Source organism: Monodelphis domestica, chromosome 6 (assembly GCF_027887165.1).
Source record: "Monodelphis domestica isolate mMonDom1 chromosome 6, mMonDom1.pri, whole genome shotgun sequence".
NCBI lineage: Eukaryota > Metazoa > Chordata > Mammalia > Didelphimorphia > Didelphidae > Monodelphis > Monodelphis domestica.
Genome location: NC_077232.1, coordinates 96,044,000 through 96,061,676, shown reverse-complemented (window position 1 = coordinate 96,061,676; position 17,677 = coordinate 96,044,000). Strand labels below are relative to the sequence as shown.

At 37.2% G+C, this 17,677-nt stretch overlaps 1 protein-coding gene across 4 annotated transcripts in view; it reads left to right on the top strand.

Moving 5' to 3' along the window:
• The window catches only part of BOD1L1 (biorientation of chromosomes in cell division 1 like 1), an 80,705-nt gene extending 64,100 nt beyond the window's left edge, over positions 1–16,605 (top strand). For 3 of the 4 annotated variants that reach the window (XM_056802433.1, XM_056802432.1, XM_056802434.1), the window contains exons 23-27: positions 287–318; positions 411–495; positions 951–1,110; positions 7,427–7,567; positions 15,198–16,605. In XM_056802433.1, coding sequence (XP_056658411.1) covers positions 287–318; positions 411–495; positions 951–1,110; positions 7,427–7,567; positions 15,198–15,321 — 542 coding nt within the window. In that variant the 3' untranslated portion in view covers positions 15,322–16,605. The remainder of the gene's footprint in view (positions 1–286; positions 319–410; positions 496–950; positions 1,111–7,426; positions 7,568–15,197) is intronic. The other variant, XM_007496718.3, reaches the window with a different exon arrangement.
• The last annotated feature ends 1,072 nt before the right edge of the window (positions 16,606–17,677 follow it).

Genomic DNA, 17,677 nt, shown 5'->3' with positions numbered 1-17,677 from the left:
CCCTTCAAATCAATATAAGCTTATCTCCATAGAGAATTGATAGATAACAAAAGATTCAGGGTTATGGTTTTTATTTTGTGGGATGTCTATTATAGTGTCTTTTCATTATTGAACATTTCCCTTGTAAGAGGAGCCAAATCTCCATTATTAAATAAGCTAGATTGTGCACATATTTTTTTATATTAATACTACCTTACTGGGTTTTTACAGAGTAGAGAACCTAGTGCCTCTAAACAATTTGAAATAATAAAGTGTTAATACACTAATTTCTTTGCTTGTCTTAAAGATGACCCTAATGAAGAAGTGAATTTGACCAATGTAAGTATCAGTTTTCTCTTAGAAGTGCAAGTCATAAGTGAAAATTGGAATTTCTTCTCAACTTTATTCTCTCATGATTTAATTGCATTTAGGATAACGGAGAAGAAAAAGTAGTGGCAGTTATACGCCGTAGAGGAAGAAAGCCCAAGCGCACTTTCGCTGTATTAGAAGAAACTGGTATGATTCCAAAAAAATTGGAACTGGGGAAAAAAACAAACTGGTTGAAAATTACCTTTTTGATGTTCTTGGATACAGATTATTTCATCATTTTGAAATCAGTTTTTATTTGTATTTTTCTTTGAGGGAAAAGATCCAGTGCTTCACAGCTAGTCTTAATATTATATAAATAGTGCAAATTGCTATAATCCCATGTCAGAATTGGTACATACCAGATGCTTTTCTAAGTTCATGTGAATTTTCTATTCTGGCTGTGAACTATAGAAGTAAACTATCTCAAATGTGTTTGAGAGATTGTTAAACAAGTGCAAATTGCAAACTCTAAAACAAAAAGGAAGTGGAAAACTACTTCTTTTGCTTCCAAGTCCCTTTCTCTGAGTTGTCCTTCTAAATTTAGTGATTATAGTGACTTTCAGAATTGTATAGTACAACAGTTGAAATTTCTATCCAAACAGAAACATCAGAGCCAGAAAGAAAACGTCAGAAATCGGCGTCTGAAGCAATTGAGGACAAGAAAGACCAAGAGTCTGAGGAGGAGGAAGAAGAGGAAGAGGATGAGGATGAAAAGTATTCAAGAGCCACCACTAGATCAGCTACAAGATTAGAAGCTCAGAGGTAAATTGTCTGTTACAAAGCATGTTATAATCACAGAATCAGAGGTGAAAAAGATTGAATGATGAGCTAATCTTTACCTGAACCATAATCCCCTCTGTAAAGTGTTCCTCCAGTCTTCACTTAAAGATTCTATTGTTTTCCAAGGCAGCTCATCCATCCCACTTCGGGCTAAAGATATACTTGGTGTGTATGTTTTAAAGAATTTTTTAAGGTTCACATTACTTAATAATATCCTTTTTAAATTGACCTTTTATTAGCTGCCCAGCACTCTCCTTACAGTGGCTATTCCAATTGTCTGTGCTCTTTGGGTCCCCAACTTCACCTCTTCTCCCCTCATGTCCTCATAAAGGAACCCCTTCTCCTCATTGACCTTGGTCCATGCTTGCCTTTCTTACCATCAGATATATTTCAGAGTTTTTTCAAACTTTCATTCTCTCGTCCTCTGCTGGCTCCTTCCTCTCAACTACAAGCATGCCCAGGTCCTGTTGCAACTCTTTCTTCCTTTCCCTCCCTCCTGTTCAGTACCATGCTTTTAGAAAAAGAATTATCCCCTCTACCTCCACTTCCTCTCTCCCTGCTTATCTTTTAATTCCTTGCAGCCTTCCATTCATGCCTACCCACTGTACTAAAATAGCTCCTGCTTGTTTTCTCTTTTGAGTATGGAAGCTGTTGGCATAATTATCTCCCCCAGGAGATTTTGAGATTTTCTGGGACAGGAAGGGCCTGTCTTTTGTCTTGCTTTGTATCTCTAGCTCTTAGCATAGTACCTCACCAATAGCAAGCACCTCATAAGTGTTTATTAACTAGCTGACTCTGAGGGGGTGATTAACAATGTCCTTGTCATGGAATCCACTGACCTTTTTCCTGGTCCTTGTCCTAATCCTTAACCTCAGCATGGCATTTGACACTATGGACCCTTGACCGCCCTTTTTGTCTTGATACCATCTCTTCCTTATTATCTAGGCATTACTTCTTTCCTATCTCTTAGTTCTTGTTCAAATTCTAATTGTCAGTCACATCTTGTAAACACCCACTTGCCACATCTATAACCCCTTCTTCTATAACTTTATCTGTGATGTTTGTGTTACCATCATTCTTACAGGCCCTCAGTGCCACTTGCCTAGACATTGAAATAACCTCATCATAAGTCTTCTCACTGGCTTTCTCGTCTGACCTATATCTGAACAGTACAACAGATTTGCCAAAGACTTTAAGTAAGGAGGGACCTACCACCTCCGGAAGCAACTCATTCCTCTTTTGGATGACTCTCATTATCAGGAAGACTTTTCTTATCTCAAGCCTAAATCTTCCTTTTTCCAGTTTAAACCCATTGCTCCTAGTTCTGTTCTCTAATCCTCTTCCTTTTGATACCCCTTCAAATACTCCTACTTTGCCTACCCTATGTCTTTTCTTCAGATTACACATACCCAGTTCCTTCAACTGTTCCTCAGATATTCTAATCCTAAAGTCCTTTGTCCATCTCAGTTACCTTCTTTTGGATGCTCTCTAATGTCCTTTAAAAGGTGGCTCCAGGAACAAAATACAGTATTCTGTATGTGGCCTGACCACAGCAAAGGTTTTCTTGTTTTTTTGTTTGTTTGTTTTTAAAGAGTACTACTTGAAAATTAAGGACATGCTTACTACCTTTTTCCAGTTCTAGCCACTTCTCCCATTCTCTGACATTTCAGAGATCATTGACTATGTCTCAAAAATTACAACTGACTGGTGGGGGAGTTTGTTTTGCTTGATTATATATATTTGTTTCAAAGATTTTGCTTTTCTTTCCTCCCACCCAGTCAGGAAGTGGGGTTAGGAAGGAAAGAAAATAAATGCTTTGAAAAAATAAAATTTTTTAAAATGTCTTTAGTCACTGCTGACTTAAATTCAGGAGAACCTAGATGTTCTCTTATTTTATCTTCATTGGTATTAGTTGCCTATTAGCTATTTGTGTTCTTTCTCTTTTTTCCATTCTTAGCAGACAAGAAAGAAAATTAAAATTGAGTGCTTTTATTTTCTTTGTCACTTATCCTATCCATTCCAAGGAAAATTCCCATCTTCAGTTAGTCTGTTAACATTTACATGCAGATTACAAGCCAGAAGCTGTGTTAGGTACTGGAGATTCAAAGACAAAATTTAAAACAGTTCCTACCCTCAAACTTACTTTGATTTTCCTTTTTATCCCAGTGTCACTTTGAAAACCATTTTTTGTTTTTCTTAGATTCTTTGCCACTCTCAGATCATTGTGAGCTTTAGCCCTTCTGACACTAATCACTAAACCATTTTTTTTAATTCGTCCACTGTTTTGTGTCATTTCTTCTGTCTTCTGAACATAGTTGTTTTTGTTTTTTTATTTACATTGCTTGATAAGTTTCTTATATCCTGTTTGTCTCCTAAGAAAACTCCATTTTTCCCTTTAGTTGAAACTATTTTCTCTTTAGAGTATGTCTTTAGAACTTAATTCTCAAGAGTTCCTATTCTCTTAGGCTGGCTTTTTTAGTAAAATTTAACCCATAAGATCATATCCTTAATTTCCCTCTGAGTGCTTTGAAATCTACTCTGCCCAAATCAGATGAAATAAGACTTGCCTGGCTTTCTTGCATTCTCTACCACAAATTCCAAAGTGGAATGGTTACTACCCACCAAAGTTACTGTTATTTCCACTCCAGCATCCAATTCTTTCATGTTCATGCAAATCGGGTCCAGAATAGAAGTTCCCCTCATTGGTTCCTCTATCATTTAAAGGATAAAATTAGTATTTTACCAAGTCATGAAAATAGTAGCTGCTCTAGTTGTGGCAGAGAGAGGGCTCCAGCAGATGTACAGAGAATCGAAGCTGCTCCCCATTCCTATTATACATGCCTCAATGCAGACTTATAATCCATTTCCTAAACTCCTCATTTCTTTCCCTCTTTTTCTTCAGGTGGTCTGTTTTTTTACTCTAATGACATTATCCTCATGCAAATGTTCTCCTGCCTGTTAAGCTGTTTATGCCTTGATTTCTTCACTAGATTCTGTATTTGATAGATTGTGCTACTACTCCAACCCTTTTTATAGCTCCTGTTCCTTCTCAGTAAGTTAAATACCCTTCATAGTCATATTCAAATCAATTATGAATCTCATTTTCCAGTTGTCAGTCATATTGTAAGTTCAAATTTGCATTAGTTCACCATCCATCTTACCATCATGTGTTTATTTAAGTGTAGATCTATGTTGTTTTTCCTCTTTGGCTTTGTGATTCCTTAGTATCTATTGTAGGGTGTTGGTTGTTATCCATAGTAAACAGTCAGTAAATGTTAAGTTGAAGTTAAATCCCTCATACTACAACTTAAATTTATATACTTTTTTATTCTTTAATACAGAACAACTATTATTCATTTTTTATTTTATATCTGTACCAATTCACAGCTTCATCATCAGTATATTAATGCAACTCATATTTTATAGTTATGGAAACTGAGGCCTATGGCTTCAGCTATTAAAGGAGGGATTTAAACTGGATAGTCTCTGGGGTCCCTTCCAGTTCTAGGTCTATGAAGATAGTAGTGTGCTTTCATTTCCAATTTTTGTTGTTTATACCTCCTATTTCCCATCCTTAAATAATTGTTATTGCTTTCCAAGTTTTCTATGTCCTGTTTATTTTGTGAAACTCAAAACAGAATTTATTCATTTCTCTACCTGAGCAACACTGACTTGAGTTCAATTGCATTTGTTAAGGGCCTTCTTTGTTGAAGCTAGTGTGCCAAGCACTAAAGAGAATAGAATTAAATAAGACATGGTCCCTGCCTTTCAGAGACTAATGGTCTATGAGAAGAAAATAAGATGTGTATAAAGGGCATGTAAATGCAATAATAGGATATAAATATTCCTAAGACATGTGCTATGTAAACCAAAAGAAGGGAATCACTTCTGCCTGAAAGGTTCAGAGAAGGTGATAAGGAGTCAAAAATAACAGATGGGTAACTAGGAATATGAAAATAGGAAATAAAGAACTAGGGTTTTTTGGTGGGGGGTTTTTTTGTTTTTTTTTTTTAAGATTCTGTTTGTACGTGTTGAATTTGAGGTACCAGTGGGCCATCAGTATGAAATTATCTAGTAAACAATTGAAGATGCAGATCTGGAATTCAAAAAAGAGAATAGCTTTGAGCTTTATAGAACTTAAAATTGAACCCTTAGAAGAGGTGAGGTTAACAAAAGAGAAAACTTTTTTGCTATTTCAACCTCCATCAATTACTTGTTCAATCATTCCTCATTTTGTATCTGTGCTATTTTTACTCTATTAGTATAACTTTCTTCATCTGTAATAACCAACTTCCCGACTTAACAGTATTTTGAATTTTTTTCTTGATTCCACAGGCTATTAGCAAACTTTGGATTGGATCATGCATCCTCCCCATCATCCAGATTTAATGAGGATGTTCAGGAACACTTAAAATGAAAACACCACCTCATAGATTCTACTTAAATATTACAGAAGTTGACCCAGTTGCAAAAATGTGGAATGATAATATTAACAAAGTGTTTTTGACCTTTTCTCCAAAAGCTTTAAAACTACCCACTTACCTTTGGCCAGATTTTACACATTGCTAGTCATTTATGCTTAGCTTTACTTTATTAGGGAACCTTTGCTCTAACTGCTAGAAGGAAGCATTACTTAAGTCATCTAGTCCAAACCACTTGAATGTTTTCTTATCCTCAATTAATAGAAGAGGCAACTATGGACCAGAAAAGTTCAAGTTTATCCAAAGTTACACAACAAACAAGTGTTTTAAGTATAAATTAGAATTCCCCTTATCATCTAGTCCACTTTCCACCATGCCATATTCTCTCCCTACAAAGCATATTCTTTTAACAATATTTTATTTGATCATTTCCAAGCATTATTCATTAGAAACAATGATCATTTTCTTTTCCTCCCCCTCCCCCCCTCCCCCTGCCTCTCCCATAGCCGACGCGTGATTCCACTGGGTATCACATGTGTCCTTGATTCGAACCCATTTCCACGTTGTTAGTATTTGCATTAGGGTGTTCATTTAGAGGCTCTCCTCTGACATGTCCCCTCAATCACTGTAATCAAGCAGTTGCCTTTCCTCGGTGTTTTTACTCCCACAGTTTGTCCTCTGCTTGTGGATAGTGTTTTTCTCCTAGATCCCTACAGAATGTTCAGGGACATTACATTGACACTAATGGAGAAGTCCATTACATTCGATTGTACCACAGTGTATCAGTCTCTGTGTACAATGTTCTCCTGGTTCTGCTCCTCTCGCTCTGCATCACTTCCTGGAGGTTGTTCCAGTCTCCATGGAATTCCTCTACTTTATTATTCATTTTAGCACAATAGTATTCCATCACCAACATCAACAAAATTCCATCATCAACAACAATTTGTTCAGCCATTCCCCAATTGATGGGCATCCCCTCATTTTCCAATTTTTGGCCACCACAAAGAGCACAGCTATGAATATTCTTGTATAAGTCTTTTCCCTTATTATGTCTTTGGGGTACAAACCTAGCAGTGCTATGGCTGGATCAAAGGGCAGACAGTCTTTTATCGCCCTTTGGGCATAGTTCCAAATTGCCCTCCAGAATGGTTGGATCAGTTCACAACTCCTCCAGCAATGAATTAATGTCCCCACTTTGCCACATCCCCTCCAGCATTCATTACTTTGCATAGCTGTCATGTTAGCCAATCTGCTAGGTGTGAGATGATACCTCAGAGTTGTTTTGATTTGCATCTCTCTGATTATAAGAGATGTAGAGCACTTTTTCATGTGCTTATTAATAGTTTTGATTTCTTTGGCTGAGAATTGCCTGTTCATGTCCCTTGCCCATTTATCGATTGGAGAATGACTTGCTTTTTTCCCACAAAGCATATTCTATGAAGGCTCAGCCATTGAAGTATTCATGCCTGAAAACATTTTATAATTGTGAGTTTGTTATGCCTGAAAGCAGTGACATTTCTTCTTCATTTCTTGGTTTTTAACCACCAGATTTCCTTATTTAGATTCACTTTTTAACAAGTGAATTTTTTTTAAGTATTACAAATTTTGTGTGGTTTTGTTGCCTAGTAAAGTATTAGAGCCTTTTTCCCCACAATTTATATTTATAAATAAAAATTTCACAATAGGGATTTAAAGTTTCCAAAATTGCATTTCCTTAGAGTTTTGAGAAATTTTTTAAAATTTATTATTCTCGTGTCCTGACACCTTCATTAGTATACGTTCTTTCTCAAAAGCAATCACAAGTGGCTTAGAATATCAAATTGTATTCATCCCTCATATCTACAGCACAGTTTGTTTGTTTTTTTAATCTATTTCAGAAAGCAGCCAACCAAGCCAGCTACACGTGCCACTTCCAAACTTGGCAGCCCAGAAACATTTTCTCCCAGAAATCGCCAAAAATTAGTGAAAGAGAAGTTGTCTACCAGGGAAAAAGTTAGTAAATCTCCCCCATTAGGAAGGTAAGTCTTTACTTGCATTTATGTCACTTTAAAGTCCCCAAGAAAGATTGTTTTTTTCCTACAGTAATGTTTCCTTTATATAAGTTACTGCCTTAACAAATATTTCATCGGCTGCCTTTTGGCATTACTGATTTTCAGTAGAGAAGGGAAAGGGGTTAGAAAAGATCCTGTTTATTACCTACCTTGTACAAAGCAAAGCTCGCCAGATTACCTCAAGCAGTTTCACTGGTGTTATCTGAAAGCTTTATTCTCAAGATTAAATGACACAAGACAGGAAAGTCAGCTACCAGTAATGAAGTGGTGTTGCCATCTACATACTCCTGTCATCTGAGCACACTCAGTATTCCAAGTTAGCAAGGGAGACTTCTGGAAAAAGAGGTTGTCCAGCCTGAGCATGCTAATACAAGCAACAGTGAAAAAATAGGAAGCTTAACCTAAAACACAAAAAGACAAAATGTTGAGCTTAGAAGGTTACATATACTCATTTTATAAAGTAACATCAGGCAGCCTGGTGAACCGTGGGAGAGTAGAACACAGAAGGACACAGCCAGTCTACAGCGAGTGGCACTTGTATTCTTAGCACTGTTACAAGTTTGCAAAATGAGGAGAAGAAACCATCCTAACCAAAGGATGTGCTCTCATGGCACACGGTCGGCTTCCCTCAGAGGCTTTATCCCCTCTTGATCTCGCATTCATTCTTTCCAAGCTCACACTGTTAACAGTAGCTCACACTTGAGCTCTTTAAAGTTTATGAATCACTTTCCTCAAAACATTTCTGTGAAGGAGGAAACATAATTCTATTGTCCATGTTTTATCAATGAGGGGACTGAGGCTTAATAAGAGTAGTATTAATAATTAGTAATGGATGATTACCGAGCACTTTGAGGTTTGGCTGAGCACTTGTCATACACTTTCACTTGGTGCTCACAACAGCCCTAGGAGGTAGCTACTACACACTGTTCTTAGCCCTCTTATACAGATTGGCGCTTGCGGCTTAGACAGGTTAAATGTCTTTCCCATAGACGCACAGCTAGTAAATAAGTGTTGTTAGTGGCAAGATATGAACCCAGATCTCCTCACTGATAACACATTCTCAGTCAGTGACCTCAGCAGCTCCCATGGATTTAATTATTACTGGAGCAACTGAGCCATAAGTAGATAGTGGATCCCTAATATCTACCCTGAGTTCCTATGGGCTTATCACTGTGCAGCTGGCCCCTGAATAGATATAATATATATCACTAGGCTTTCCCCTCAGCTTCAGGCCTATATATCATTAGCTGCATGTTGGACATTTCTAATTAGATGACCTTTAGGCATCTCAAACTCAACACATTCCTCAAATTTACTCTCTTTCCCAAAATCCCTCTTCTCTCCAGACCTTCCCTATTTCTTTTGAGGACACAACTATTCCTCTAGTCACACAGATTTGAAACCTAGAAGTCTTCCTGGATTCTTCACTCTCCAAATTCTAAATCTTGTCAGTTCTGCCTCCACCATATCTTACCACCATCTTTTCTCTCTTCATAGAAATACTACCTCGGTTCAGGGCCTCATCCCCTCTGCCCTATTTTGTAGTGACTTTCTACTTGCTCTCCTTGCCTCAATTCACCTCAAGGATCAAACACAGACTCCTCTGTTGTGAATTGAAGGCTTGGCTCCAGCCCCACTTTCTGGCTTTCTTCTACATCTTCATCTCATCCCCATTGACCTTGCTATCTTATCTCCTGCATCTATGCCTTAACTGTGGTCTGGAATGCCCTTTCTCTCACCACCACCTCCTCAAAGCTCAGGAGCCATCTTCTACCATGAAAATTTTCCTGATTCCCCCAGCTGTTAATCTCTTCCCCACTCTCACCCCCACCCCACCCCCAAAAAAATACCTTGCAATTTATTTGCAAATATGTGCATATGCTAATATATAATAAACTCCTTGAGGGCAGAACTATTTTTTATACCCACTGCCTGCTACAGGGCCCAGCACCCAGTGGCTATCTGATCCTTGTTGATTCATTGACAAGAGTTCTCTAGAAATGGAATGAGATGCGTCCTACAATATTAAGTCCTCTATCCCTAGAATTTAGTTGGGAGTCTGGATGGCTAAGCACCAGATAGTTTTTTAAGATTTTATATATAGATATAGATAGATATAGATATAGATACAGATACAGATATATATTAGATTAGAGAAGGGAACCTGTAAGACATATTTAGCTCTGGTCTGTGATTCCTTGACATACTTGGCATTGTTTTCACTAATGCTAGAAAATTTGCCCAACTCTTTTTAAAATTTAATTTTTTCAAGTAACAAAAATCTTTTTTTTTACCTTCATTGCCATTGTTAAAAAAAAATTTAATTTAAAATAAATATGCAGAATAAGTAGAACAAATTCCCACGGTGGGCCATATTTAAAAAAAAAATACACATCGATCTAAACACTGACTCTGGCATCTTTTTATTGAGACATGGATAAGTGTTTAATCATGAGACTTCTAGAATTAAGCCACCTCTTTCTTGGTGGTTGTATGTGCATCTGGTCTGCCACAAATATGTCATTATTTGTAGCTATGCTTTAGTACATCTTTAAAACATTTCTTCTGCTGACCAGATTTGTACCCATGCCACTTCTGATTGAGTTCTGTGTTTCCTGCACACAGTTCACCAGACAGCAGCTACAGATGGACATGCTGGTTATTTTAAATGAAACTTTTCCCCTAATCAGAACCTAAACTCATGTCAGGGGAGAAAGTAATTTTTTTGAGCTCTGGTAATCATACCTCACTCAGTCCTGTCCTAACTTTTGGCAGATAAGGAAGCAGAGATCCAAACAGCCAAAGGGACTTGTCTAAGATCACCACGTTAGCTATAAGACTCAATTCTTCCTCACTCCTGGCCAAGGTATCTTTAGACTACTTATTTTTCAGTTTCTTTCAGTACACACTTACTTTTCAGCACTTATTATGTCCAAGTGGCTGTAATCGTTACGAGGAGTACAGAAATTAAAAGCTGTTACAGTCTGTCTTCAAGGAGCATCCAGTTCACTAGAAGAATCCAACATGAGTAAAGATAAGTTTATGTAACAGAGGCAAGGAAAAATCAAGGAACGGTTCAGGGTAAGAGTATGTCATCTGTGAAAATTAGGAAAGATTTTATAGAAGAGAGAATACTTGAACTGATTCTTTACTGCCCTGTGCAAACATGAAAAAGGCTTGTTTTTTAGACCTTAAGAACAATCTATGGGAATTCATGGAGGCAAGAAAGACCTAGATAAAATCAGAAACATTTCATCAGAAAGATAGATTTTATAAAGGCAAATAACAAAGTTATATAGTAAAGGCAGGTGGAGCCAGGTTCATGTAGGGCCATAAATCCCAAGTTCATGAGTTTGTCTTTTTAGTCTCTAGGTATTCCCAAAAGCTCTTCAGCAGAAGTATAACATGGTAAGAAGCTCATATGAAGAAGATATTATATTAGGACCTTGGTAATTTAGAATGGAATAAAAAGAAGGAAAGGCTGGAGTCTGGGAAACCAAGTATGAGATTATTACAACAGGACAGATAGGAGATGATGTAGTTCTAAACTAGTGGCAGTGTGAATGGAGGAAATATTATCACTTTAGAGATATATTAGGTAAGTAGGACCAACAGGGCATGGTAGCTCATTGACTAGGATGAATAGAGAAGATGTGGAAATCAAAGATGATTCTGACATTTCAGGCCTGGGCAACTAGGAACGTGGTGGTACCATCACCAAAAGCAGGGAAATTGGAAGGTGGAATAGTTTCCTGGGGAAAATGATTTTCATTTTGGACATACTAAGTTTGAGGTGCTATAAGACCATCCACTTAAAAATATTCTACAGGCAGTAGGAGATAGGGACTAAGTTTCCAGGGAAAGATTAAGACTTTATACCTTTAAGGGACATCAATAATTAAAACTATAGATAAGTCTTCCTATCCCCCTCATTTTCCCCCACCCCCCAAATGTAGACAAGAGATTGAAAAGAAGGACCAAGAATGGAACAGTTGTTGATTTCCATATTAATGGGGTCAACATGAACTTCCAAAGGAGACTGCAGGAATTGATCAGACAGGTAGGAAGAGAATCTGTACAAAGCAATATAATAGAGGCCATGATAAGATGACAAAATTTTCCTCAAGAAGTTTATATTCTACCATTAAGATAACAACTGAGATCAAAAAAGCTTTCCAAGAGGAGACAGGCCTTGAGCTGAGCCTTGAAAGGAGCAAGGGAGTCTTAAGAGCAAAGGTCAAACAACTGATGAAAATATTTCCCTGTGCATGGTACAAAGATGGGAGATGTGGAATATTTTATGCCACTGTGATGTTTTATTTAACTTTTTCTTTATTATAAAACTTGGCTCTACTGGAAGTAGGGTAGGGAGTTATATCAGGAAATGATTAAAATGGTGGAATAAAAGGATACAATAGCCTTTTTTTTTTGAAAAGTTGGTGATGTTCTCTTTCCCCTCACCCCTTTTGAGTTTTCTTTTTAGGGCCTACCTTTGTATAGCCCAAGTGAAAGTAGCCTGTTGCTTTCCCTAAAAAAGATCATTAGTGGCCTTTGATGGTCATAAGGAAATAAAGGCAGTGATCAATTTTTCTTCTTTCCATGTTTCATCAATATGAGATAACTACTTGAGGGGAGTGATTTGTCTCAGTTTTGTGTTTGTATCCTCTTTTCTTAATGCAATTTAGTGTTGTAAGCATTTGATAAATGCCTTTTCATTCATTGATCCCCAATTTCTGTGTCTTTGCACAAGCTTTCTCCATGTCTGGAATACTCTCCTCCATCTTTACCTCGGCCTTACAATTCCTGATTTTCTTCAAAATTCCATCTAGACTTGACCTGTATGAGGACTTTCTTGTTTACTTCAGATGCTAGCGCCTTCCTTGCACCTCCCTATGTCTATACATATTGTCTTTTTGTCAGAATATGAGCTTCTTATGCATAAGGATAATCTCTTTTTTCACAGTATTCCCGGTGGCTGCCTGGCACATAGCAGGCAATTAATAAAGATTTGTTAATGACAAAATAACTCTTGTTTCTTCTAAGTCTCTCCTGAGGTATAACCGTGTTCCTCAATGAATCAGTGACTTATTATTTATCTAGTGAGTTCACCTACTGTCATCCATATTCTCTCTAGGAACATGCATTTTAGTGAACATTATTATATTTTAGTTAATTAATTAAAAGTCCTTACCTTCTGTATTGGTTCCAAGGCAGAAGAGTGGGAAGGACTAAGCAATGGGGATTAAGTGACTTGTCCAGAGTCAAACAGCTAAGAAGTGTCTGAGGCCAGATGAACCCAGGACCTCCTATCTCTGGGCCTGACTCTCAATCCACTGAGCCACTCAACTGTCAGTGAATATTATGACACAAATGTAACCAAGTTCCAAGACATATCTCTCAGTGATCCTGTATATCAATTAATGTCAATTCATCTTTAAGTGATGTTAGTGAATGAAGACACTTAGTGACCACTTACTCTTTGCTCAGGTTACAAATATGAAAGCAAAGCAGCCTGCCCTTGGGGAGTTTATAATCTAGGGAGAGAGATAACAAGTGGGGAGTGGTCTCCTGGGAGAGGATATTTTGGTTTGGGAAGTCACAAGTATGGAAAATGAAAGCATTGAGAAACAGATTGGTATACGCCTCTTGTGGTTCCAGAGCTAGAAGGGGTTAGTCAGTGTGGATAGGAAAAAAGACGAGAATTGAGAGTAAAAGATGACTGATGCCAACCTAGACATGGGCCATGAGGAGCACTCACTATTCAGGGCATGCTAGAATTAACAGGGTTCAACAGTCTCCAGTCCAGAGGGTTTAGCAGCAGCGGATGGGGAAGAAATGGCAGAGATGTTGTGGGAAACTGTTCAAGGAGCTAGACACATCATCTCTGACAGTGTCCAGCTCTCACTGGGTTGCCCCCTTACTCTGACAATCTTCTCTTTAATTTGAAGCAGAATTCCTACTGATACCATTGCAAAATAAAAGAGATTATGATTTTGTCTCTTTTGTCTTTGATTAGAGGTCAGGATGATCACCATATAGCCTCTGTAGCAAAAATCAGTGATGGCTTTTAGTTCTTTATTATCTCTGACAGTCTGGCTTTTCCTTAGGAAGTTTGATGTGTAGCCTCAGTCTTTTCAGCATCATTCATCTCAAGCAGGGTACAGAATTCATGGTACCAAACTTATATCAGTCATCAGGCTATTGCTTCAGCCCTGCAGTTAAAATACTGCCTCCTCCTACACAAGACTTTTGTGCCCCCTGTTAGTATCTTTCCCCTGATGTCACATTAAATTTATGTTGTGTATATTTGGATATGTCTTGTCAAATGGACATAGGAACTGTTTGATTTTTGTTTTGTATCCCCAGTACCAAGCAGAGACAAATATGTATATAGTAGGTATTATGTATGTTGATAAATGCTTAATTAATTGATTAAATAATATTAAATAAAGGTTTATTTATTGTGTAGGTACTCTGCTAGGAGATAGGAGAGAGATAAAATGATATTCGGCCCCTGTGCTCAAGGAGTTTATGTCAGGACCATAAATCTTAAAGAATCCAACACCTTGATTTTATAACCCAGGCCCAGAGAGGACTTGTATTCTAAGTAACACAGCATTAATTAGAGACAAGCCTGGACTAGAAAACTTTGCAAATGTAGCAGTCCAGCCCATAGGTATTATGGAGAGACAAGGACTGTGAATGGGCATATGGCCATTCTGTGCATGGCAATGAACTCTGTTCCCAGCATGGTTGGAGTTAGGGGCGAAACCTTGCTTCCCTTTGTCTCACTCACCTGAGGTTAAAAAAACTCCACCTTCACCTTGTCGTAATTTGCAATTATCCAATGGCAATACACTAACTCATCTATATGTATTGAGGCATTATGTAACTTATCAATATGTATTGAGTTCATTTGCATATCAAAGAGATTAAATTGGGAAGCCCTGACCAGCTCCTCTCTCCTTGGAAGATCTCCCAGGTTTGCTCAATACTCTTTCCACCTTTCTCTCTCCTCTCTATCTTTACCTGAGGCCTGGCCTTTGGCCAGGTGTCTCTCTTTCTTTTCCAATGCTAATACCTAGCATTCTCTAATTCTATTAGTCTCTATTCGTTCTCCCAGCTGAACTATATCATCCTCTGACCAGTGCAGTGTTAAATTGGGATCTCTGGATGGAATGTAGCCTTTCAGTGACGTCCATTGATCGGAGCATGGCTGCAGCTCCAAAATATTAATAATAACTGATTACTGACTCATTATTAACATCTCAAAGGTTGGCTCTTTCACGCTCTTCGAGGGATCCAAAACTTCTATCCCTTTTCTATTTTCCTACCATAAGGCTTCCCGCTGGCCGGGAGGCTTTAGCAAATATTCTACCCTGACAAATATCAGATCCCAAAAGTCATTTTCCATACATTCTTCCATGGTTTCAAATATTTATGTTACATTTTCTTTTCTTTTTAACTACTTAAGTGATCTTGGGCAAGTGACTTTTCCTTTCTAAGCATCATTTACCCTCTCTAAAATGAGGATATCTTTCTCCTTGATGATTTAAGACACCTTCTAGCTCTAAATCCTTGATCCCCTCTAATGCAGATCAAAGGCGCAGCTCTCCCCTCCTGCCAAACGCAAGAGAGAGGCCAGCCCACCAGTGGTCCGAACAAGAGGTCAGCAGAAAGTGGAAGAAGCACCAGGAAAAAAGGCAAAACGGTCATACTGAGCATTTTCTCCCCTGGTTTGAAAAAGTGGTAAGAGAGGCACCTCTCAGGGCATCCACTTTTTCAGAAGGAAGGGGGGCGCGCATGTGCTGTATGTTACCAGATGCAAGCTTTCTCTTGTTATGTTTTGAACAGCTTTACAAACTCTCATTTTTAGGAGATATGTACATTTATTTCAGATAAAAGAAAATAAGTTTACTTTGTATCTGAATTTCAAACAAAGTAGTTGTATATTTTAACATTCAAAGTTGGGATTTCCCAATGTGACAGACATCGCTAATGCAAAAGCTTCCAACACATGAAGCACCTGGCTGCTTCTTGATAATCTTTGTACAGTATATAAACATGTAAAAATAGGTTGTATTTTACTCTATGTATGATGCTACGCAATGATGAACACTTTATTTATTTTACAGAGAAGACTTATCTGTAAACTTTACTATATATCTGTTTATTTTTATTTTGTTTCTCCACCTCCCCTCTCCTTTTTTTCTTTTCTTTTTTACTAAAAACAGGTTTTAAATGCTATGCAGTCATCAGTAGGAATTGTTTCAGGCCTCTGCCCTGAACTTACCTGAATATAGTGTGGCAGGAGGTAAAGAATTATTTCGCATGTATTCAAGTAAGTAGATTAGTTAAAGAAAGGGACTCAGTTGTTTTTCTGTTCACAATTGTGACTATGTTAAAGAAACTGTAACTTGTTTTTAAATTACATTCACATATGTGACTTTATTACCAACTTAAATGAAGTAAAAATAGTTCTAGTTTAGGAATACTCATGCCATCGTCAGAAACTTTTCCATTTGAGGTTCAACCAACTACTCTGTGTTATTTCAAAACGTATCTTATTCTTTCAGTATTTGTCTTTTTCAATGAAGAGAGATCCATTGAAGATGAAAAAACATTTCTTCCTATATCTATAGAGCTTTGGCATTTTATGTTCTGTTTTATACACAAGTATTTCAGAATAAAACCTGGTCTTATGGCCAGAGCCTTTTTTTAACATGTTTTAACTCCCATAAGAACAAACTGTCCAAGCTAAGTTTTTCATAAGATTAAACTTTTCTTAAGATCAAATTTGTCTCTTGCAATGATGTAATAAGTTGCCAAGTAATCTGAGATTATTTTACAATGTTGTGTTCATATTCTTACGTTTTATAATTAAAATTTACATTCTGTGTGGGTTTTTTTTTTTGACTCTTATGTAAGGTGGATATTTCTGTCATTTTACATGGTTTCTTACTGAGATTTTATATATAAATTATAAAATGTTTCCCAAACCTTGAGTTGTAAGATATTTTTCTGTTTTGAAGTTGACTCCCTATGAGACTGTTTTCCCTTTGAATAGCTATTAAGTCATACAATGACAATTCAGCCCTAACCTACAAACATAAGCTAATAAAGATTATTTTTTTCCCTGTGACAAAATATTTGACCAAAACTTCATAGATTCCAATATTTATAGTATTAGAAGGGACTCCCAAGATTTGTAGCACTAGAAGGGACTTAAACAGTATCATTTAATCCAACTGCTTGAATTCTTCATCTGAAAAGAAAAGTGAGTAAAAGGTATACATAACAAGTATTTCATAAAACACCACAATAAATGTGATTTGCTACAATAATTAAGATAAGCCTTTAAGAATACTTTTAGGTTACTTCTTCACCTGTTTGGACATATCACTGAATTGTAATATTTTAAAATATGTACCCTTTGGGGGGGGGGGTTCCATAAAGACCACTGGAAAAAAATTTATCTTTATAAAAATATTTTTTCTAGGTGCTCAAATACTTTACTATAAGTACCCTAGCTTTGCCTTGAAAATAAATTTCTAAATAGGTATCACTATAAGTCACCTATATATACAGACAAATGAGTAGAATTTAAAACATTCTGAGAACCTGAGCTCTCAAACAAATCTGTTTCCTCCTACTATAGAACCATAAAGAGCCTATAAGAATCAACTGAAACCCAGAGAAGGACAATGACTTACTTAAGGTCATGGACCTGGTAACTTACCAAGCCAGGACTAGTACTTGATGTCTTGACTTAAAATCCAATATTCTTTCCAATGTCCCAGGTAAGAAAGAAGCAAAAATCTTCAATCTGCCTAGAAGAGATAGTGGCCTTTCCAGGAAAATCCAGTGATGGATGGGTGACAGCATCTTCCAAATGCCGTTGTGGCCAATTCTACAAGTAAAGACTATTATTTCCAGGCTATCAGCTCCTAAATTAATATAATGCCAGAATAAAAAGATACGGTTTACTGCTAACACACAAGCCATTTGTAGAAAACACAAAAAAGGTATAGGGACTACATCTGCCAGTCAGTTCAGCTACCAATCCAGATTTTCAGC